This window comes from Pongo pygmaeus, chromosome 1, assembly GCF_028885625.2.
Source record: "Pongo pygmaeus isolate AG05252 chromosome 1, NHGRI_mPonPyg2-v2.0_pri, whole genome shotgun sequence".
Lineage (NCBI taxonomy): Eukaryota > Metazoa > Chordata > Mammalia > Primates > Hominidae > Pongo > Pongo pygmaeus.
The window spans coordinates 21697290-21714805 of record NC_072373.2 but is presented as its reverse complement, the minus strand read 5'-3'; the positions used below and the strand labels follow the sequence as shown (position 1 = coordinate 21714805).

The following is a 17516-nucleotide window of genomic DNA, read 5'->3' as shown; positions in this document are numbered from 1 at the left end:
TCAGCTACTTGGGAGGCTGAGGCACAACAACCGCTTGAACCCGGAGGCAGAGGTTGCATTGAGACAAGATTGTGCCACTGCACTCCAGCCTTGGTGACAGAGCGAGACTCTGTCTCAAAAAAAAAAAAAAAAAGTTGTGTTCATTGGGAAGGCTGGCCCTTATTACATTGTTCACCATTATTTGAAACATGTCTATATTTCAATCTAAAGTCCTAAAGTGTTCTCTTTTCCATTTAAGGGTTTGCTTTTTTAAAAAATAAAGCATGAGGTAGGGTTCTTATTTCATTTTTCCCCATGTGGATAACCACTTTTCCAAGAACCATTCATTGAATAGTTCCTCTTTTCCCCACTGATCTCCCATGCCACCTCAGTCATGTATTGAAATTCCATACCTATAAGGATTTAATTCTGAGCTCGGCTCCTGTAATGGGCTGAATGTTTGTGTTCCCCCCAAATTCAGATGTTGAAATCCTAACCCCCAGTATAATCATATTAGGAGGTGGGGCTTTTGGGAGATGGTTAGGTTGAGAGTGGCGTCTTCATTAATGGCATTAGTTCCCTTATAAAAGGGGCCCCTGAGTACAATTTTATTTATTTATTTATTTAATTTTGTTTTATTTTTTAGAGTTTCGCTCTTGTTACCCAGGCTGGAGTGCAATAGTGTGATCTCCGCTCACCGCAACCTCAGCCTCCCAGGTTCAAGCAATTCTCCTGCCTCAGCCTCCTGAGTAGCTGAGATTAGAGGCATGAGCCACCATGCCTAGCTAATTTTTTGTATCTTTAGTACAGGGTTTCTCCATATTGGTCAGGCTGGTCTTGAACTCCCGACCTCAGGTGATCTGTCTGCCTTGGCCTCCCAAAGTGCTGGGATTACAAGCGTGAGCCATCACACCCGGCCTCTGAGTACTCTTTTATCCTCCTCTACTATGTGAAGTCACAGTGAAAAAATGGCAGTCTTCAACCCAGAAGAGAGCTCTCATCAGAACCTAACCATACTGGCACCCTGATCCCAGGCTTCCAGGCTCCAGAACTGTAAGAAATAAATGTCTGTTGTCTATAAACCACCTAGTTTATGGTATTTTGTTATAGCAGCCTGATTGACTAAGACAATTGCATTCTCAATCAATATTTTTTTGTCTCTGCATATGCACCATTGAGGTTTTAATTACTGTGGCATCATAATACGATTTGGTATCTTATAGGGAAATTTTGTCTGCCTTATTCTTCTTGAACCATTACTCTTCCACATGAATTATAACTTTTAAAATAATTTTTTAGTGTGCATTTAAAAGCTATGTTGGGCAAAATAGTAACAATAAAAATCAAATAGAAATCCTAGAGATAAAGAATACAATAACTGAACTAAAGTGTTTGACAGAAAGCTACAATAGTAGACTTGATCAAGCAGAAGAAAAAATCAGTGAACTCACAGACAGGAATTTTGAAATTATCCAGTCAGACAAGCAAAAGGAAAAGAAAAATAAAGGTCTATGGGAATTATGGGACAACATCAAGAGACTACCCTATGCAAAATAGGAGTCCTTGAAGGAGAGACAAAAAGGCCCAGAAAGTATATTTAATGAACTAATGGCTGAAAAGTTTTCAAATCTGGGGAAAGATGACAACATCCAGGTACTGCAAGCTAAGAGGCTGTCACTTAAATCCAATCCAACAGTTCACCAAAATACATCATAATCAAATTATCAAAAATCAAAAACAAAGAAAGAATACTGAAAGCAGTAAGAGCTAAAAAACATATCCCAGTCAAGAGAGTTCCAATATAGCTGTCAGTGGATTTCTTGGCAGAAACCCTGCAGGCCAGGAGAAGGTAGAATGATATATTCAAAGTGCTGAAGGGAAAAAACCCTGCTATCCAAGAATATTTTCCTTCAGAAGTAAGACAGAAATAACTTTCCCAGACAAACAAAGCTAAGGGATTTGATCACCACTAGGCTTTCACTAGGCTTGGAATTGCTAAAGGAAGTTATTTAAGCTGAAATGAAAGGCTACTACCTGATAACATAAAACATATGAAAGTAAAAACTCAATGGCATAAGTAATACATAGTCATATTCAAAATACTGTAAGTGTGGTGTGAAAAGCAATTGTATCTCTATTATGAAGGTTAAAAGACAAAACTATTGAAAACAACTGTAGCTATAATAAATTGTTAAGGGACACAAATTAGAAAAAAGGGTAACTTTTAACATAAAAAATCATAAAAGATGTTGGGGGGAGTGAAAGTGTAGAGTTTTTGTTTGCAATCAAAGTTGTTATCAGCTTAAAATAGCCTGTTTTAATTATGAGATTTTTATATAAATGCTAGGATTTGAATGTGCCACCCAAAAGTTCATGTGTTGGAAATGTAATCCCTCTGCCCTCATGAATGGATTAATGTCACTATCATGAGACTGGCTTTATTACAAAAGCAGCTCTCTCTGGCTTTCTTGATTTTGGTCTCTTGCCATATGATGCCTTCCATTATGTCATGACTCAGCAAGAAGGCTCTCATCAGATGCCAACACCATGCTCTTGGACTTCTTAGCCTCCAGAACTGTGAGATAAATAAACTTCTATTGTTTATAAATTACCCAGTTTGTGGTATTCTGGTATAAAAACAGAAAAGGGGCTAAGCCAATAGGTCTTATGGTAACCACAAAGCATGAACCTATAGTAGATGCAAAAAACATAAAAAGAAGGGATTCAAAGCAGACCAACACAGGAAACCACCAAATCACAAAGGAAGACACCAAGGGAGGAAGAAACAAATAATCTATGAAACAGCCAGAAAACAAATTACAAAATGGCAGCAGTAAGTCCTTACCTATCAATATTTGACTGGAATGTAAATGAATCAGATTATTCAATCAAAAGACACTGGGTGGGTGAATGGATTTTTTTAAAAAACAAGAAACAACTATACACTGCCTACAAGAGACTCACTTTACTAGTAAGGACACACAGAGTGAAAGTGAAGGGATGGAAAAAAATATTCAACACAGATGGAAACCAAAAGAGAGCAGGAGTAGTTATACTAATATAAGATGAAATCAACTTTAAGTCAAAAACGATAAAAAGAGAAAAAGAAGGTCATTATATAATGGTAAAGGGCTCAATTCATTAAGAGGAAATAATAATTGTAAATATACACACACCCAACATTGGGGCATCTAAATACACAACGTGATTATTAAGTGACCTGAAGGGAAAGATAGACTTGATACAATAATAGTATTTTACAATAATACACTACCCCACTTTCAACAATGAACAGGTCATATAGATGGAACATTAATAAGGAAACACTGGACTTGAATTACACTTTAGACCACTTGGACCTAGCAGACTTCCGCAGAACATTTCACTCAACAGCAACATAATACACTTTCTTCTCAAGCACACACAGAACATTCTTCTGGATAGATCCTATGTTAGGTCTAGGCCACACAACAAGTCTTAACAAACTTAAGAACTGAAATTATATCAAGTATCTTTTTGGATCACAAAGGCATGAAACTAGAAATCACAACGAGAAATCTTGGAAAATTCACAAATATGTGGAAATTAAACAACATGTTCCTAAACACCCAACAAATCACAGAAGAAATTACAAAGGAAATTAAAAAAGCCCTTGAGACAAAAAATGAAAACACAGCATACCAAAACTTATGGGATGCACCAAAGGCAGTCCTAAAAGGGAAATTTATAGCAAGAAATGCTTATGGCAAAAAAGAGAAAAGATCTTAAATAAACATTCTAATTGAAACGGTTTGGATATCTGTCTCTTCCAAATCTCATGTTGAAATGTGATCCTCAGTGTTGGAGGTGGGGATTGGTGAGAGGTGATTGGATCACGTGGGCAGATCCCTCATGAATGGTTTAGCAGCATTCCCTTGGTAATAAGTGAGTTCATGCTCAGTTAGTTCACTTGAGATCTGGTTTTTCAAAAGCCTGGGACTCCCTCCTGTCTCCCCTGCTCTCACCATGTGACACGCTTGCTCCCCTTCACCTTCCACCATGACTGGAAGTTTCCTGAGGCCCTCACTAAAAGCAGATGGTGGTGCTATGCTTCCTATACAGCCTGAATAATAGTAAGCCAATTCAAAAAACCTCTTTTCCTTATAAATTACCCAGTCTCCAGTATTTCTTTATAGTGATGCAAAAATGGCCTAACACACTAATGCTACATATCAAGGAACTAGAAAAAGAAAAAACTAAGCCCAAAGCTAGCAGAAGGAAGGTCATAACAAATATTAGAGGAGAATAAATAAAATTGTGACTAGAAAAACAATAGAAAAAAAATAAAACTAACAGTTTTTTGAAAAGATGAACAAAATTGACAAATGTTTACTAGGCTAGAAAAAAAAAGAAAAGACTCAAATATCAGAAAGGAAAGTGGTGGCATAACAACTGATATCACAGAAGTAAAAAGGATCACAAGAAACTACTATAAACAATTGTACACCAAAAATTGGATATGAATACATTCTTAGACACATAAAACTTCCAAGACTGAATCATGAAGAAACAGAAAACCTGAACAAACCAATAACAACTAAAGTGATTGAATCAATAATAAAGTTCTTCCATCAAAGAAAAGCCCAGGATTTAATGGCTTCATGGCTAAGTTTTATCAAAAATTTAAAGAAAAACCAATATCAATCCCTCTGAAACTCTTCCAAAAATTGAAGAAGAGGCAACACTTCCAAACTCATTTTATGAGGCCAGTATTACTGTAATACTAAAGCCAGACAAAGGTATTACAAGAAAAGGAAATTACAGATGAACAGATACAAATACAAATATCCCTGATGAACACAGATACAAAAGTCCTTAACAAAATTCTAGCAAACCAAATTCAACAGCACATTAAAAAGATCATTCACTATGATCAAGTAGGATTTATCTCTGAAATGCAAGGATGGTTCAATATATGCAAATCAATAAATGTGATTCATCACAGTAACAAAAATGAAGGATAAAACCATATGATTATCTCAATAGATGCAGAAAAAGCATTTCATAAAATTCAATACCTTTTTTATTTTTGAGATGGAGTCTCGCTCTGTTTCCCAGGCTGGAGTGCAGTGGTGCAATCTCAGCTCACTGCATCCTCTGCCTCCTGGGCTCAAGAAATTCTCCTGCCTCAGCCTCCCAAGTAGCTGGGATTACAGGAATGTGCCACCACGCCTGGCTAATTTTTGTATTTTTAGTAGAGATGGGGTTTCACCATGTTGGCCAGGCTGGTCTTGAACTCCTGACCTCAGGTGATCCACCCATCTTGGCCTCCCAAACTGCTGGGATTACAGGTGTAAGCCACCATGCCCAGCCTAAAATTCAATACCTTTTATGATAAACATTGTTAACAGAATAGGTATACATACAATATATCTGAACACAATAAAAGCCATATATGACAAATGCATAGCTAACATTATATTCAATAGTGAAAGCTGAAAGTTTTTCCTCTAAAATCAGGGACAAGACAAGGATGCCCACTTTCATTACTTTTTTTCAACATAGTTCTGGAAATCCTAGCCAGAGCAATTAGGCAAGACAAGAAAATAAAAGATATCCTAACTGGAAAGGAAAAAGTGAAATTGTCTCTGTTGATGACATGATATTATACAAAGAAAATCCTAAAGGCTCCACCAAAAAGCTGTTAGAACTGATAAATTCAGCAAAGTTGTAGGAAACAAAATCAATATATAAAAATTAGTGGCATTTTTATACACTAATAACAAGCTATCTGAAAAAGAAATTAAGAAAACAATTCCATTTACAATAGCAACAACAATAACAAAATACTTATTTTATTGTCTATTTATATTCATATTTTATTATCAAATACTTCTTTGTAAGACTTGTATACTATAAAACCCTTGTGAAAGAAATTGAAGAAAATACAAATAAATGTAAAGATATCCCATGTTAATGGAGTAAAAGAATTAACATTGTTAAAATGTCTGTACTACTCAAAGCAATCTACAGATTCAATGCAATTCATATCAACATTCCAATGTCATTTTTCATAGAAAATGTCATAGAAAAAAATAATCCTTAAATTCATATGGAACCACAAAAGACCTCAAATTGTCAAAACAATCTTGAGCAAAAAGAACAAAGCTAGAGGCATCACACTACCTGACTTCAAAATATATTATGAAGCAATCAAAACAGAATGATCCTGGCCAAAACAAAACAAAACCAAACAAACAAACAAACAAACAAAAAACAGACTCACTGACCAATGGAATCTGATAGAAAGCCAAGAAATAAGCCTGTGCATTTATAGTCAATTGATTTTTGACAAAGACGCTTAGAACATACACTGGAGAAAGGACAGACTATTCAATAAATGATGCTGGGAAAACTGGTTATCCTCATGCAGAAGAATAAAATTAGACCCTTATCTTACACCTGCACAAAACTCAACTCAAAATGGGTTAACGACTTAGACCTGAAACTATAAAACTACCAGAAGAAAACACAGGGAAAAATTTCACAACATTGGCTTAGGCAAGGAATCTTTGGATATGACCCCAAAGGCTCAGGCAACAAAAGAAAAATAGACAAATGGAATTGCATTGTATTAGTCCGTTTTTATGCTGCCAATAAAGACATACTTGAGACTGGGTAATTTACAAAGAAAAAGAGGTTTAATGGACTCACAGTTCACGTGGCTGGGGAGGCCTCACAATCATGGAGGAAGGCAAGGGGGAGCAAGTCATATCTTACATGGTGGCAAGCAAGAGAGAATGAGAACCAAGTGAAAGGGGTTTCCCCTTATAAAACCGTCAGCTCTCATAACACTTGTTCACCACCATGAGAACAGTATGGGGGAAACTGCCCCCATGACTCAATTATCTACCACTGGGGTCCCTCCCACAACACATGGGAATTATGGAAGCTACAATTCAAGATAAGATTTGAGTGGGGACACAGCCAAACCATATCATTCTGCCCCTGGCCCCTCCCAAATCTCATGTTCTCACATTTCAAAGCCAATCATGCCTTCCTAACAGTCCCCTAAAGTTTTAACTCATTTCAGCATTAACTAAAAAGTCCACAGTCCAAAATCTCATCCAAGACAAAAGTCCCTTCTGCCTATGAACCTGTAAAATCAAAGCAAGTTAGTTACTTCCTAGATACAATGGGGGTACAGGCATTGAATAAGTACATCCATTCCAAATGGGAGAAATGGGCCAAAACAAAGGGGCTAAAGGCCCCATGCAAGTCAGAAATCCAGCAGGGCAGTCAACTCTTAAAGCTCCAAAATAATCTCCTTTGACTCCATGTCTCATATTTAGGTCATGCTGATGCAAGAGGTGGGTTCCCATGGTCTTGGGCAGCTCTGCCCTGTGGATTTGCAGGGTACAGCTTTCCTCCTGGCTGCTTTCACAGGCTGGCCTTGAGCGTCTGCAGCTTTTCCAGGTGAACAGTGCAAGGTGTCAGTGGATCTACCATTCTGGGGTCTGGAGGACAGTGGCCCTCTTCTCACAGCTTCACTAGGCAGTGCCCCAGTGGGGATTCTGTATGGGGGCTTCAACCCCACATTTCCCTTCTGCACTGCTCTAGCAGAAGCTCTCAATGAGGGCCCCACCCCTGCTGCAAACTTCTGCCTGAACGTCCAGGCATTTCCATACATACTGTGAAATCTAGGCAGAAGTCCCCAAACCTCAGTTCTTGACTTGTGTGCACCCACAGGCTCAACACCATGTAGAAGCTGCCAAGGCTTGGGGCCTGCACCCTCTGAAGCCATGGCCTGTGCTGTTCCTTGGTCCCTTTTAGCCATGGCTAGAGCAGCTGGAATGCAGGGCACCAAGTCCCTAGGCTGCACACAGCACAGGGGCCCTGGGACTGGCCCAAGAAACCATTTCTTCTTCCTAGGCCTCCAGGCCTGTGATGAGAGGGTCTGTGAGAAAGCTCTTTGACATGCCCTGGAGAGACATTTTCCCTGTTGTCTTGGCCATTAACATTTGGTTCCTCATTACTTATGCAAATTTCTGCAGCCAGCTTGAATTTCTCCTCAGAAAATGGGTTTTTCTTTTTCTATCACATCACCAGGCTACAAATTTTCCAAACTTTTATGCTCTGTTTCCCTTTTAAAATTGAATGCTTTTAACAGCACCCAAGTCACCTCTTGAATGCTTTGCTGCTTAGATATTTTTTCCACCAGATATCCTAAATCATCTCCCTCAAGTTTAAAGTTCCACAAATCTCCAAGGCAGGGGCAAAATGCTGCCAGTCTCTTTGATAAAACATGGCAAGCATTACCTTTATTCCAGTCCTTATCTCCATCTGAGACCACCTCAGCCTGGATTTCATTGTCCATATCATTATCAGCATTTTGGTCAAAGCCATTCAACAAGTCTCTAGGAGGTTCCAAACTTTCCCACATTTTCCTGTCTTCTTCTGAGCCCTCCAAACTGTTGAAACCTCTGCCTGTTACCCAGTTCCAAAGTTGCCTCCTGGCAGGGAAATTGTTCTGGGATGATTCAAGCACATTACATTTATTGTCCACTTTATTTCTATTATTATTACATTGTAATATATCACGAAATAATTATACAACTCACCATAATGTAGAATCAATGGGATAAATTTTAGCAGGTATAAATGAAGGCTTAATGAATTTTTTTTTTTTTTTTTTTGAGACAGAGTCTTGCTCTGTCACTCACGCTGGAGTGCAGTGGTGTGATCTCGGCTCACTGCAACCTCTGCCTGTCAGGTTCAAGCAATTCTCCTGTCTCAGCCTCCCAAGGAACCAGGATTTCAGCTGCACACCACCACACCTAGCCAATTTTTGTATTTTTAGTAGAGACAGGGTTTCGCCATGTAGGCCAGTCTAGTCTCAAGCTCCTGACCTCAAGTGATCCATCTGCCTCACCCTCCCAAAGTGCTGGCATTACAGGCATAAGCCACCATGCCCAGCCTGTTTCTTTTTCTTTTCTTTCCTTTATTTTTTTTTTTTTGATAGCTGGGTGGCAGATGTATACATTATCATTGAACTAACAGAATTAAGTTGGGCCATGGAGAAAACTGAGAACATCATGATTTAAAACACAGAATTCTCAAATGGACCAGTGTGTTTAGACCTGACTGTGGAATGGAATGCCACACCTAGGCATATGAGGTATGGTTGGGGCACTGTCACATGTCCAGCTTGGGAGCCATCATGTGCCCAGGTCGGGAGAGGTAAATCCACAAGACCCAGACATGTGCTGGGGGTGCACTTGCATGTCCAGGTCAGGTGCCCTCACTTGCTGGGAGTGCCATCTCCTAGTGGAAGCCAGTCACCTGTTGGGGTGCAACCACCTGGTGGGGGCGCAATCCTGTGCTGGAGACATAGTCACGTGTCGGGAGCTAGTCACCCGCTGGGGGCGCTGCCTTGGGCCTCATGGCTGCCCCTGCTTCCTGCATGGGCCCACTTGGGCGCTCTGCCCTGGGCCTTCTGCTGCTGCTCCTGGTGGTGCCCCCTCCCCGGGTCGCAGCCTCGGTCCACAGACACCCAGAGAACCAGGGAATCTCCCTGACTGGCAGCGTGGGTAGGCCCTGCCCCAGGGGCAGATGGGCGGCTGGAGACAGTGCCCTTGGGGCGTCTCTCGGTGCCGGGGCCTCCTCTCCCATGTCGCCTGCCCGCCCCTTCCCCTCTCCCATGTCCCCTGCCTTCCCTTCCTCCTGTGTCCCCTGCCCCTCCCCCGCGTCCCCTGCCTGCCCTACCTCTCCCGCGGCTCCAGCGTGGCTCCACCGTGAGCTCCGTTCTCCCTGCAGCCTGTGGTCGGCCCAGCATGGAGGGGAAGATCCTGGGCGGCGTCCCTGCGCCGGAGAGGAAGTGGCCATGGCAGGTCAGCGTGCACTACGCGGGCCTCCACGTCTGCGGCGGCTCCATTCTCAATGAGTACTGGGTGCTGTCGGCTGCACACTGCTTTCCCCGGTAACGGGGCGCGGGCCTGGGACGGTGTGGGTAGCTGGGCCTGCACAGCGTGCCCACAGCGGCTTGGATGGACCCCACGCAAGCCTCCCCCTTCACCACTGTCGACCCGTGCAAGGCCAGGTCCCCACCAGTGAGGCTGGTCCCCAAACACACAGCTGGGTCCCCATCCTTAAGGCTGGTCCCCCAAGTGCACAGCCAGTTCCTCAAGAGTGACGCTGGTCCCCAAGATCACGGCCAGGTCCTCACATGCAAGGCTGATCCCCTCAGTGTACAGTTAGGTTCCCATGAGCCAGGTTGGTCCTCAAATGCACAGCCTGGTCCCCACGTGCAAGGCTGGTCCCCTAAGTGCACGACCAGGTCCCCACGAGTGAGGCTGGTCCTCAAGGGCACAGCCAGATTCCCACAAGTGAGGCTGGTCCTCAAGTGCACAGCCAGGCCCCACAAAAGTGAGGCTGCTCCTCAAGTGCACAGCTGGGTCCCCATGAGCAAGACTGGTCTCTAAGCACCTGGCCTTCCCGATTGCTCCTCCAACAGCCCCATTCACCACAGCTGCCCTGCACAGCAGGCATGCCTCTCCTGTGGCCATCCGCCTCCAGAGGGATGTGTGCAACCAGGTTGTCGGTAAGAGTCAGAGCAGGTCTCACGTGCATGGGCTGCTGGCCTGTACAGCTGGTGGTGGTGTACAGACTTGGGTCCCCAAAGCCTCCATGGGCCAAGTCGACCCTTTAGGGGGCAACTCTGCCAGACAGCCAGATAGGTCCCAACTATGCTGCAGGAAGAAGCTGGCTTTTCAATCCTACCGAGTGAGTGCCAGCCCCTTGCACTTGGCCTCCCCAGGCCTGTGGGCTGTACCACACAGGAAGCCGTGGGCATTGTGCCTCTGTTCTCACCTCCACAGGGACAAGAATATCAAAATCTATGACATGTACGTAGGCCTTGTAAACCTCAGGGTGGCCAGCAACCACACCCAGTGGTATGAGGTGAACAGGGTGATCCTGCACCCCACATATGAGGTGTACCACCCCATCGGAGGTGACGTGGCCCTGGTGCAGCTGAAGACCCGCATTGTGTTTTCTGACTCCGTGCTCCCGGTCTGCCTTGCAACTCCAGAAGTGAACCTTACCAGTGCCAATTGCTGGGCTACGGGATGGGGACTAGTCTCACAACAAGGTAGGAATACAGTGCAGAGCTTTGTGGGCAGGATGAAGGCTTCTCTTCCACCACAGGGAAGAAAATGCTCTGCCAGCTAAGGGGGTCCAGGTGTTTGGGGACGGGAATCCCCACCTGTCAATCAACATTTATTTGTCAGTGTGGATATTTTGTTGTTTTGTTTTATTCCTGACTGGCTTTGTTGTATGCAGAAAAATACAGCTACTTTGATGTGAAGTTGGTATGCAGTATATCAAGAACACAAATTTAAAAGCATAGTTTTCCTTAAGATTGTAGATGGAACTTAGAAATCTCTTTTAGCTTATCTAAAAACCATTCGTTATTAAACTTTTCTCCAGAAAGGCCTGTGCATTCTTTCTAGATTTATACCCAGGCACTTTTCAATATTTAGGTCTATTTTAAAGAGATTTTTTAAATTGCATTTGCTAATTAGTCACAGCTATTGATTTTAGCACATTGATCTTATAGCCAGTCATCTTATAGAATTTATTTTTAGTAGTTTATCAACTGATTATTCTGACAGTTCTAGATAAAAGATAATATTTTCTTCTAGTAAAGACTATTTTATCACTCTCTTCCCATATTTTATCTTTTATTTATTTTTCTTGTCTTCTTACAATGGTTGGAACCTCCAGTAGAAATGATGCCAGATCTTGTCTTGGTTTTGGTTTGCTTGGAAATGCTTATAATGGTTCACTATAGCATTTGTGGCCTGGCCTGGAGATTTCAGGTTGATATATTACACCAGATTAAGAAAGTTACCTTTTAAAGCTGATTTACTTAATTTTAAAAAAATTATAGATAATTATTGATTTTATTGAAATGCTTGTGGCAACTCTTGAAAGGATCATATAGTTTTGCTCTTTTAAACTATTGATGCCAAGAATAGGCATTTAAGCTGGGTGCAGTGGCTCACACTTGTAAATCCCAGCACTTTGGGAGGCTGAGGTGGGAGGATCGCTTGAGCCCAGGAGTTTGAGACCAGCCTGGGCAACATAGTGAGATCCAGTCTCTACAAAAAATGCTGACTTAGCTGGGCTTGACGGCATGTGCCTGTAGTCCCAGCTACTCAGGAGGCTAATGTGGAAAGATCTCTTGATCCCAGAAGGTCAAGGCTGCAGTGAGCCAAAACTGCATATCTGCACCAAAGCCTGGGCAACAGTGAGACCTTCTCTCAAAAAAAAAAAAAAAAAAAAGTTATTTAATGTGAGATGGGTCTAGAATTTTTTTTCTTAGCTGATTTTATCTTTGGCATCAGTGTACTGCTGACTTTGTAGAATGAGTCAAAACTTTCCCATCTATTTGTATTCTCTGCAATAGTTTCTATTAAAGTAAAGTTAGCTATTTCTTGAAGGTTTGATGTGGCCATAAAACACTCTGATCCTAGTACCTTTTGTGGGTATAAATGATTACTCTATCTTACTCTCTGTTATGGCTACTGGTTCATTCCAATTTTTAAATTTATTCTTAGGCCAATTTTGATGGATTATATTTTTCTAGAAAGTTGTTCATTTTATTCCAGATTTTGAATATAATGATATTGTGTAAGATTGTAATTCATGTGCTCTTATTTTTCTGACCTCTCTTCATTCCTTATCATAGTTGCCAAAATTGCCTATTCTATTGCCTTTTTTTATATAAAACTACCTGCTACAGATTTTGCATTGGTGTATGTGGGGAGATGGTGGTGCATGGGACTTTATATGTAGGGTGCTATTCACTCCTATAGCCATCTATTCATTCGTTAAACTTTTTATACTCTAAGTTTGCTTAACCAAACTTTTCTAATTTTTTGAGCTGAAAATACAAAAGATATTCAACATTTCATATTTTTTCTATGAATAAATTGAAGATTATAACTTGTCTTTTAAAGTCTCCTTTGGTCATGTTACAGGCTTTGAATTCTTACATATTTGTTATTCATTTCTCAAAAGTATGTGCACCCTATTTTGATTTTTTCTATATCCAAAAGTATAGGACAAAATTTTTCATATCTACAAAAAAGGCCATTGGAATTTTATAGGAATTGCATTGAATATTCAGACCATGTTGAGTAATGTTGACATTTTAACAATATTAAACCTGCCTATCCATGAACATGGAATGTATTTCCATTTATTTGAGTCTTTGATTTCTTTCAACAATGATTTGTAGATTCGAGTATACAAGTTTTTCACCTCCTTCATTAAATTTATTTCCAAGGTATGTTATCATTTTAGATGCTATTGTAAATGAAATTGCTTTTATAACTATCTTTTTTGGATTGTTCATTGGGGGTGTATAGAAACACAACTGATTTTTGGCCGGGCGCAGTAGCTCACGCCTGTAATCCCAGCACTTTGGGAGGCCAAGGCAGGCAGTTCACAAGGTCGAGAGATTGAGACCATCCTGGCCAACATGGTGAAACCCCGTCTCTACTAAAAATACAAAAATTAGCTGGGTGTGGTGGCACGTGCCTGTAATCCCAGCTACTCGGGCAGCTGAGGTAAGAGAATCACTTGAACCCAGGAGGTGGAGGTTGCAGTGAGCCGAGATCACACCATTGCATGCCAGCCTGGGCGACAAGAGTGAAATTCCATCTCAAAAAAAAAAAAAAGGCAACACAACTGATTTTTTATGTGTTGGCCTTATACCCTGCAACTTTACTGAATTTGTTTATTATATATAGTAGTTTTGTTTTTTTTTTAAAGATTAATTGGGATTTTCTATGTATAGGATCATGTCATCTATGAATAGAGATTGTTTTACTTCTTTGTTTCCAATTTGAATGGCTGTTATTTCTTTTACTTGTCTAAATTATCTGTCTAGAATTTCTAGTACAAATTAAATAGCAGTGATCAAAGTGGAAATCCTTGTTTTGTTTCGGATCTCATGGGAAATGCTTTCAGTCTTTAACCATTGAATATGATGTTAGCTGTCAGTTTTTAAATAAATGCCTTAATGTTGATGAAGTTTTTCTACATCAATTGAGATGATCCTATGTTGTCTTTTTTCTTTTATTCCATTAATGTATATTACATCAATTGATGTTCTTATGTTGAATTACACTTGTATTCCTTGGATAAGTCTCGCTTTGTCATGGTTTTATATGCTGTTGGTTATAGTTTGCTAATATTTTGCTGAGGGTTTTTACATCTATATTCTTAAAGGTATGATCTGTAGTTATATTTTCTTATGGTGTCTTTGGCTTTGGTATCAGGATAATTCTGGTCTCATAGAATGAATTATGAAGTGTTGCTTCCTCTTCTATTTTTTGGTGGAGTGTGATAAAGATTGATTAATTCTTCTTTAAATATTTGGTAGAATTTACCAGTGAAGCCATCTGGTCCTGTACTTTTCTTTGTTGGGAGATTCTTATTGTTGAATCAATCTCTTTCCTTGTTATAGATCTATTCAGATTTCCTATTTCTTCTGTGTAAGTTTAGATAATTAGTACGTTTGTAGAAATTTGTCTATCTCATCCAAGTTATCTCATTTGTGAGACAAGTTATTTCACAAATTTTTGTGCATTTGTTTTTTGAATCCTGTTGCAAATAAAAAGTGGAATTAAAAACCAAATAAAAAGTGGAATTAAAAACCAAACTCACTCATGAGTGAGAACATGTGATGTTTTGGTTTTCTGTTCCTGTGTTAGTTTGCTGAGGATAATGGCTTCCAACTCCATCCATGTCCCTGCAAAGGACAAGATCTCATTTTTTTTGCACAGCGTTCCATGGTATACATGTATCACATTTTTTTAATCCAGTCTATCATTGATGGGCATTTAGGTTGATTCCATGTCTTTGCCATTGTGAATAGTGCTGCAATAAATATATGCATGCATGTATCTTTATAATAGAATGATTTATATCATGGTTTAATGGTTTTTATATTTGCCCATGCATTTACCTTTGCCAAAGTCCTTTAATTTGTCATATGGCTTCGACTTACTGTTTTGTGTCCTTTCGTTTCAATGTGAAGCACTACAGTCAGCATTTCCTCTATGGAAGATCTAGTGGTGCAGACTTCCATGGTTCTTGTTTATCCGTGAACGACTTAATTTCTCCCTCATTTCTGAAGGATGATGTTGTCAGTTATAGGATTCTTGGTTGAAAGGTTTTTTCTTTTAGCACTTTAAGTACATCATAACACTGTCTTCCGATCTCCTTAGTTTTTTATGATAAATTGGCTATTAATCTGATTGAGGATCCTTGTACATGACTAGACACGTCTCTCTTGCTCATTTTGAGATTCATTCCCTTTAGTTTTTGACAGTTTGATTATAATGTGTCTTGTTGGGGGTTATTTGAGTTTATAATACTTGGAGTTTGTTCAATCTGAATTTATAGATTTAAATATTTCAGCAGATTGCAAAATTTTGGACCATTATTTCTTCAAACATTCTTTCTACCTCATTCTGTCTCTCTTCTCCTTCTGAAAATACCATAACACTTATGTGGTTCATTTGATGGTGTCCCAGGAGTCTCTTAGGCTCTCTTTACTTTCCTTCCTCTTTTTTCCTTTCTAATCCTTAGATTTTATGATCTGAATTGTCCTATCTTCAAGTTCACCTATGCTCTCTTGTGCTTGCTCAAATTGTCTGCTTTGCCCTTCTAGTGAAGTTTTCATTTCAATTATTTGGCATTTTAAAGCCAAATATTCTGTTTGGTTCCTTTGACAATTTCTATTTACTAATAGTATCATTTGTTCATATATAATTTTCCTGATTTTCTTTAATTCTTTGTTTATGTTTTCCCTTAGCTCTTTGAGCATATTTAATACACTTGTTTAAAGTCTTTGTCTAGACTTCTTTAGGGACAGTTTCTGTCCATTTGTTTTGTTTTCTTAAGTGGGTCATAGTTTTTTTCTGATTTTTGTTGTTATTATTACTATTATTGAAAACAGGAGTATTGAGTTTTATACTTTTGAATATATAATGAATGTTATATGTGGCTGAGTATTGATTATAATAATGTATTAACTCTGGAAATAAGATTCTCTCCAACCCCAGAGTTTTCTGTGGTGTTTTGATTGTTGAAAGCTATAGTAGTCTGTTTAATGATTTTCCCAAACTATTTTGCAAAGACTGTATTCTTTCTCATGTGTGGTCACTGAAGTCGCTATTCCTTAGCTTCTGTTAGCTACTGTTTTGACAGTATTTTCTTGAACGCCAGGAGCTAAAAACCAACAAAACCAAAAATCTGTTCTTATGATCTTTGCAGGTTGGCTCTGTGCCAAGGCACTTTTTCAATACTTAGCCGTGCTTGCACCAAGCCTAGGGATCAGCCTGAGGTGAGGTGAAAGCTTTGGTCTTCTCAGGTGTACTTATGAGCATATGTCTTACCCTGGGCATGTTCATGGCCTTCTAAATTCCCTCAAGTACAGAGGTGCTTTTTCTAAAAATCTTTTCCTATTTATTTACTTTTTAAATTATATATTTTTTATTTTTATAGATCTAAGAGGTACAAGTGCAGGTTTGTTACATGGATATATTGCATAGGGGTGAAGTCTGGGATTTTAGAGTAACTATCACCCAAATAGCAAACATTTTACCCAATAGGTAATTTCTCATCCCTCATCACCTTCCCATCCTCCTACCTTGCTGAGTCTCCTGTGCACATTATTCCACTCTCTGTGTTGTGAACTTTATTTAGCTCCCACTCATAAGTGAGAAGAAGCATTATTTGACTTTCTGAATTATTTCACTTAAGATAATGGCCTCCAGTTCCATCACATTGCTGCAAAAGACATTATTTTATTCCTTTTTATGGCTGAGTAGTATTCCATGGTGCGTGTGTATGATACATATTATTTATTTATACATATAATATAAAATAATATATATACACAAACACACCACATTTTCTTTATCCAATCATTTGCTGATGGGCACTTAGTTTGGTTCTATTTTTTTTCTTTTTTCTTCATCCTGTCCCTGGGTGGGCTTGAAGGTTTGTTCTATATTGACATAGTTTGGATGTTTGTTTCCTCCAAATCTCATGTTAAAATGTGCTCCCCAGTGTTTGAGGTGGGGCCAATAGGAGGTGTTTGGATCATAGGGGTGGATTCCTCATGAATGGCTTGGTGCCATCTTTGCAGTAATGAGTGAATTCTTGCTCCATTTGGTTTGTGCAAAAGCTGGACTAATGTTTAAGAGCCTAACATCTCTCTTGCTTCCTCTTGCATCATATGACATGCCTGCTTCCCTTTCACCTTCTGCCCTGATTGTAAGCTTCCTGAGGTCCTCACCAGAGGCAGATGCTGACACTATACTTCTTGTACAGTCTGCAGAACTGTGAGCCAAAATAAACCTCTTTTCCTTATAATTTCCCCAGCCTCGGTTATCCTTTATAGCTATGCAAAACAGACTAATAGTCGTATTTTTGCTATTGCAAATAGTGCTGCAATAAACATGTGAGTGCAGGTATTT

The 17516-nt window shown here is 39.8% G+C and overlaps 1 protein-coding gene across 1 annotated transcript in view; it reads left to right on the top strand.

Moving 5' to 3' along the window:
• Window positions 1–9400: 9400 nt before the first annotated feature.
• The window catches only part of PRSS38 (serine protease 38), a 30365-nt gene continuing 22249 nt past the window's right edge, over window positions 9401–17516 (top strand). The window contains exons 1-3 of the mRNA XM_054467495.1: window positions 9401–9548; window positions 9775–9937; window positions 10836–11107. Coding sequence (XP_054323470.1) covers window positions 9401–9548; window positions 9775–9937; window positions 10836–11107 — 583 coding nt within the window. The remainder of the gene's footprint in view (window positions 9549–9774; window positions 9938–10835; window positions 11108–17516) is intronic.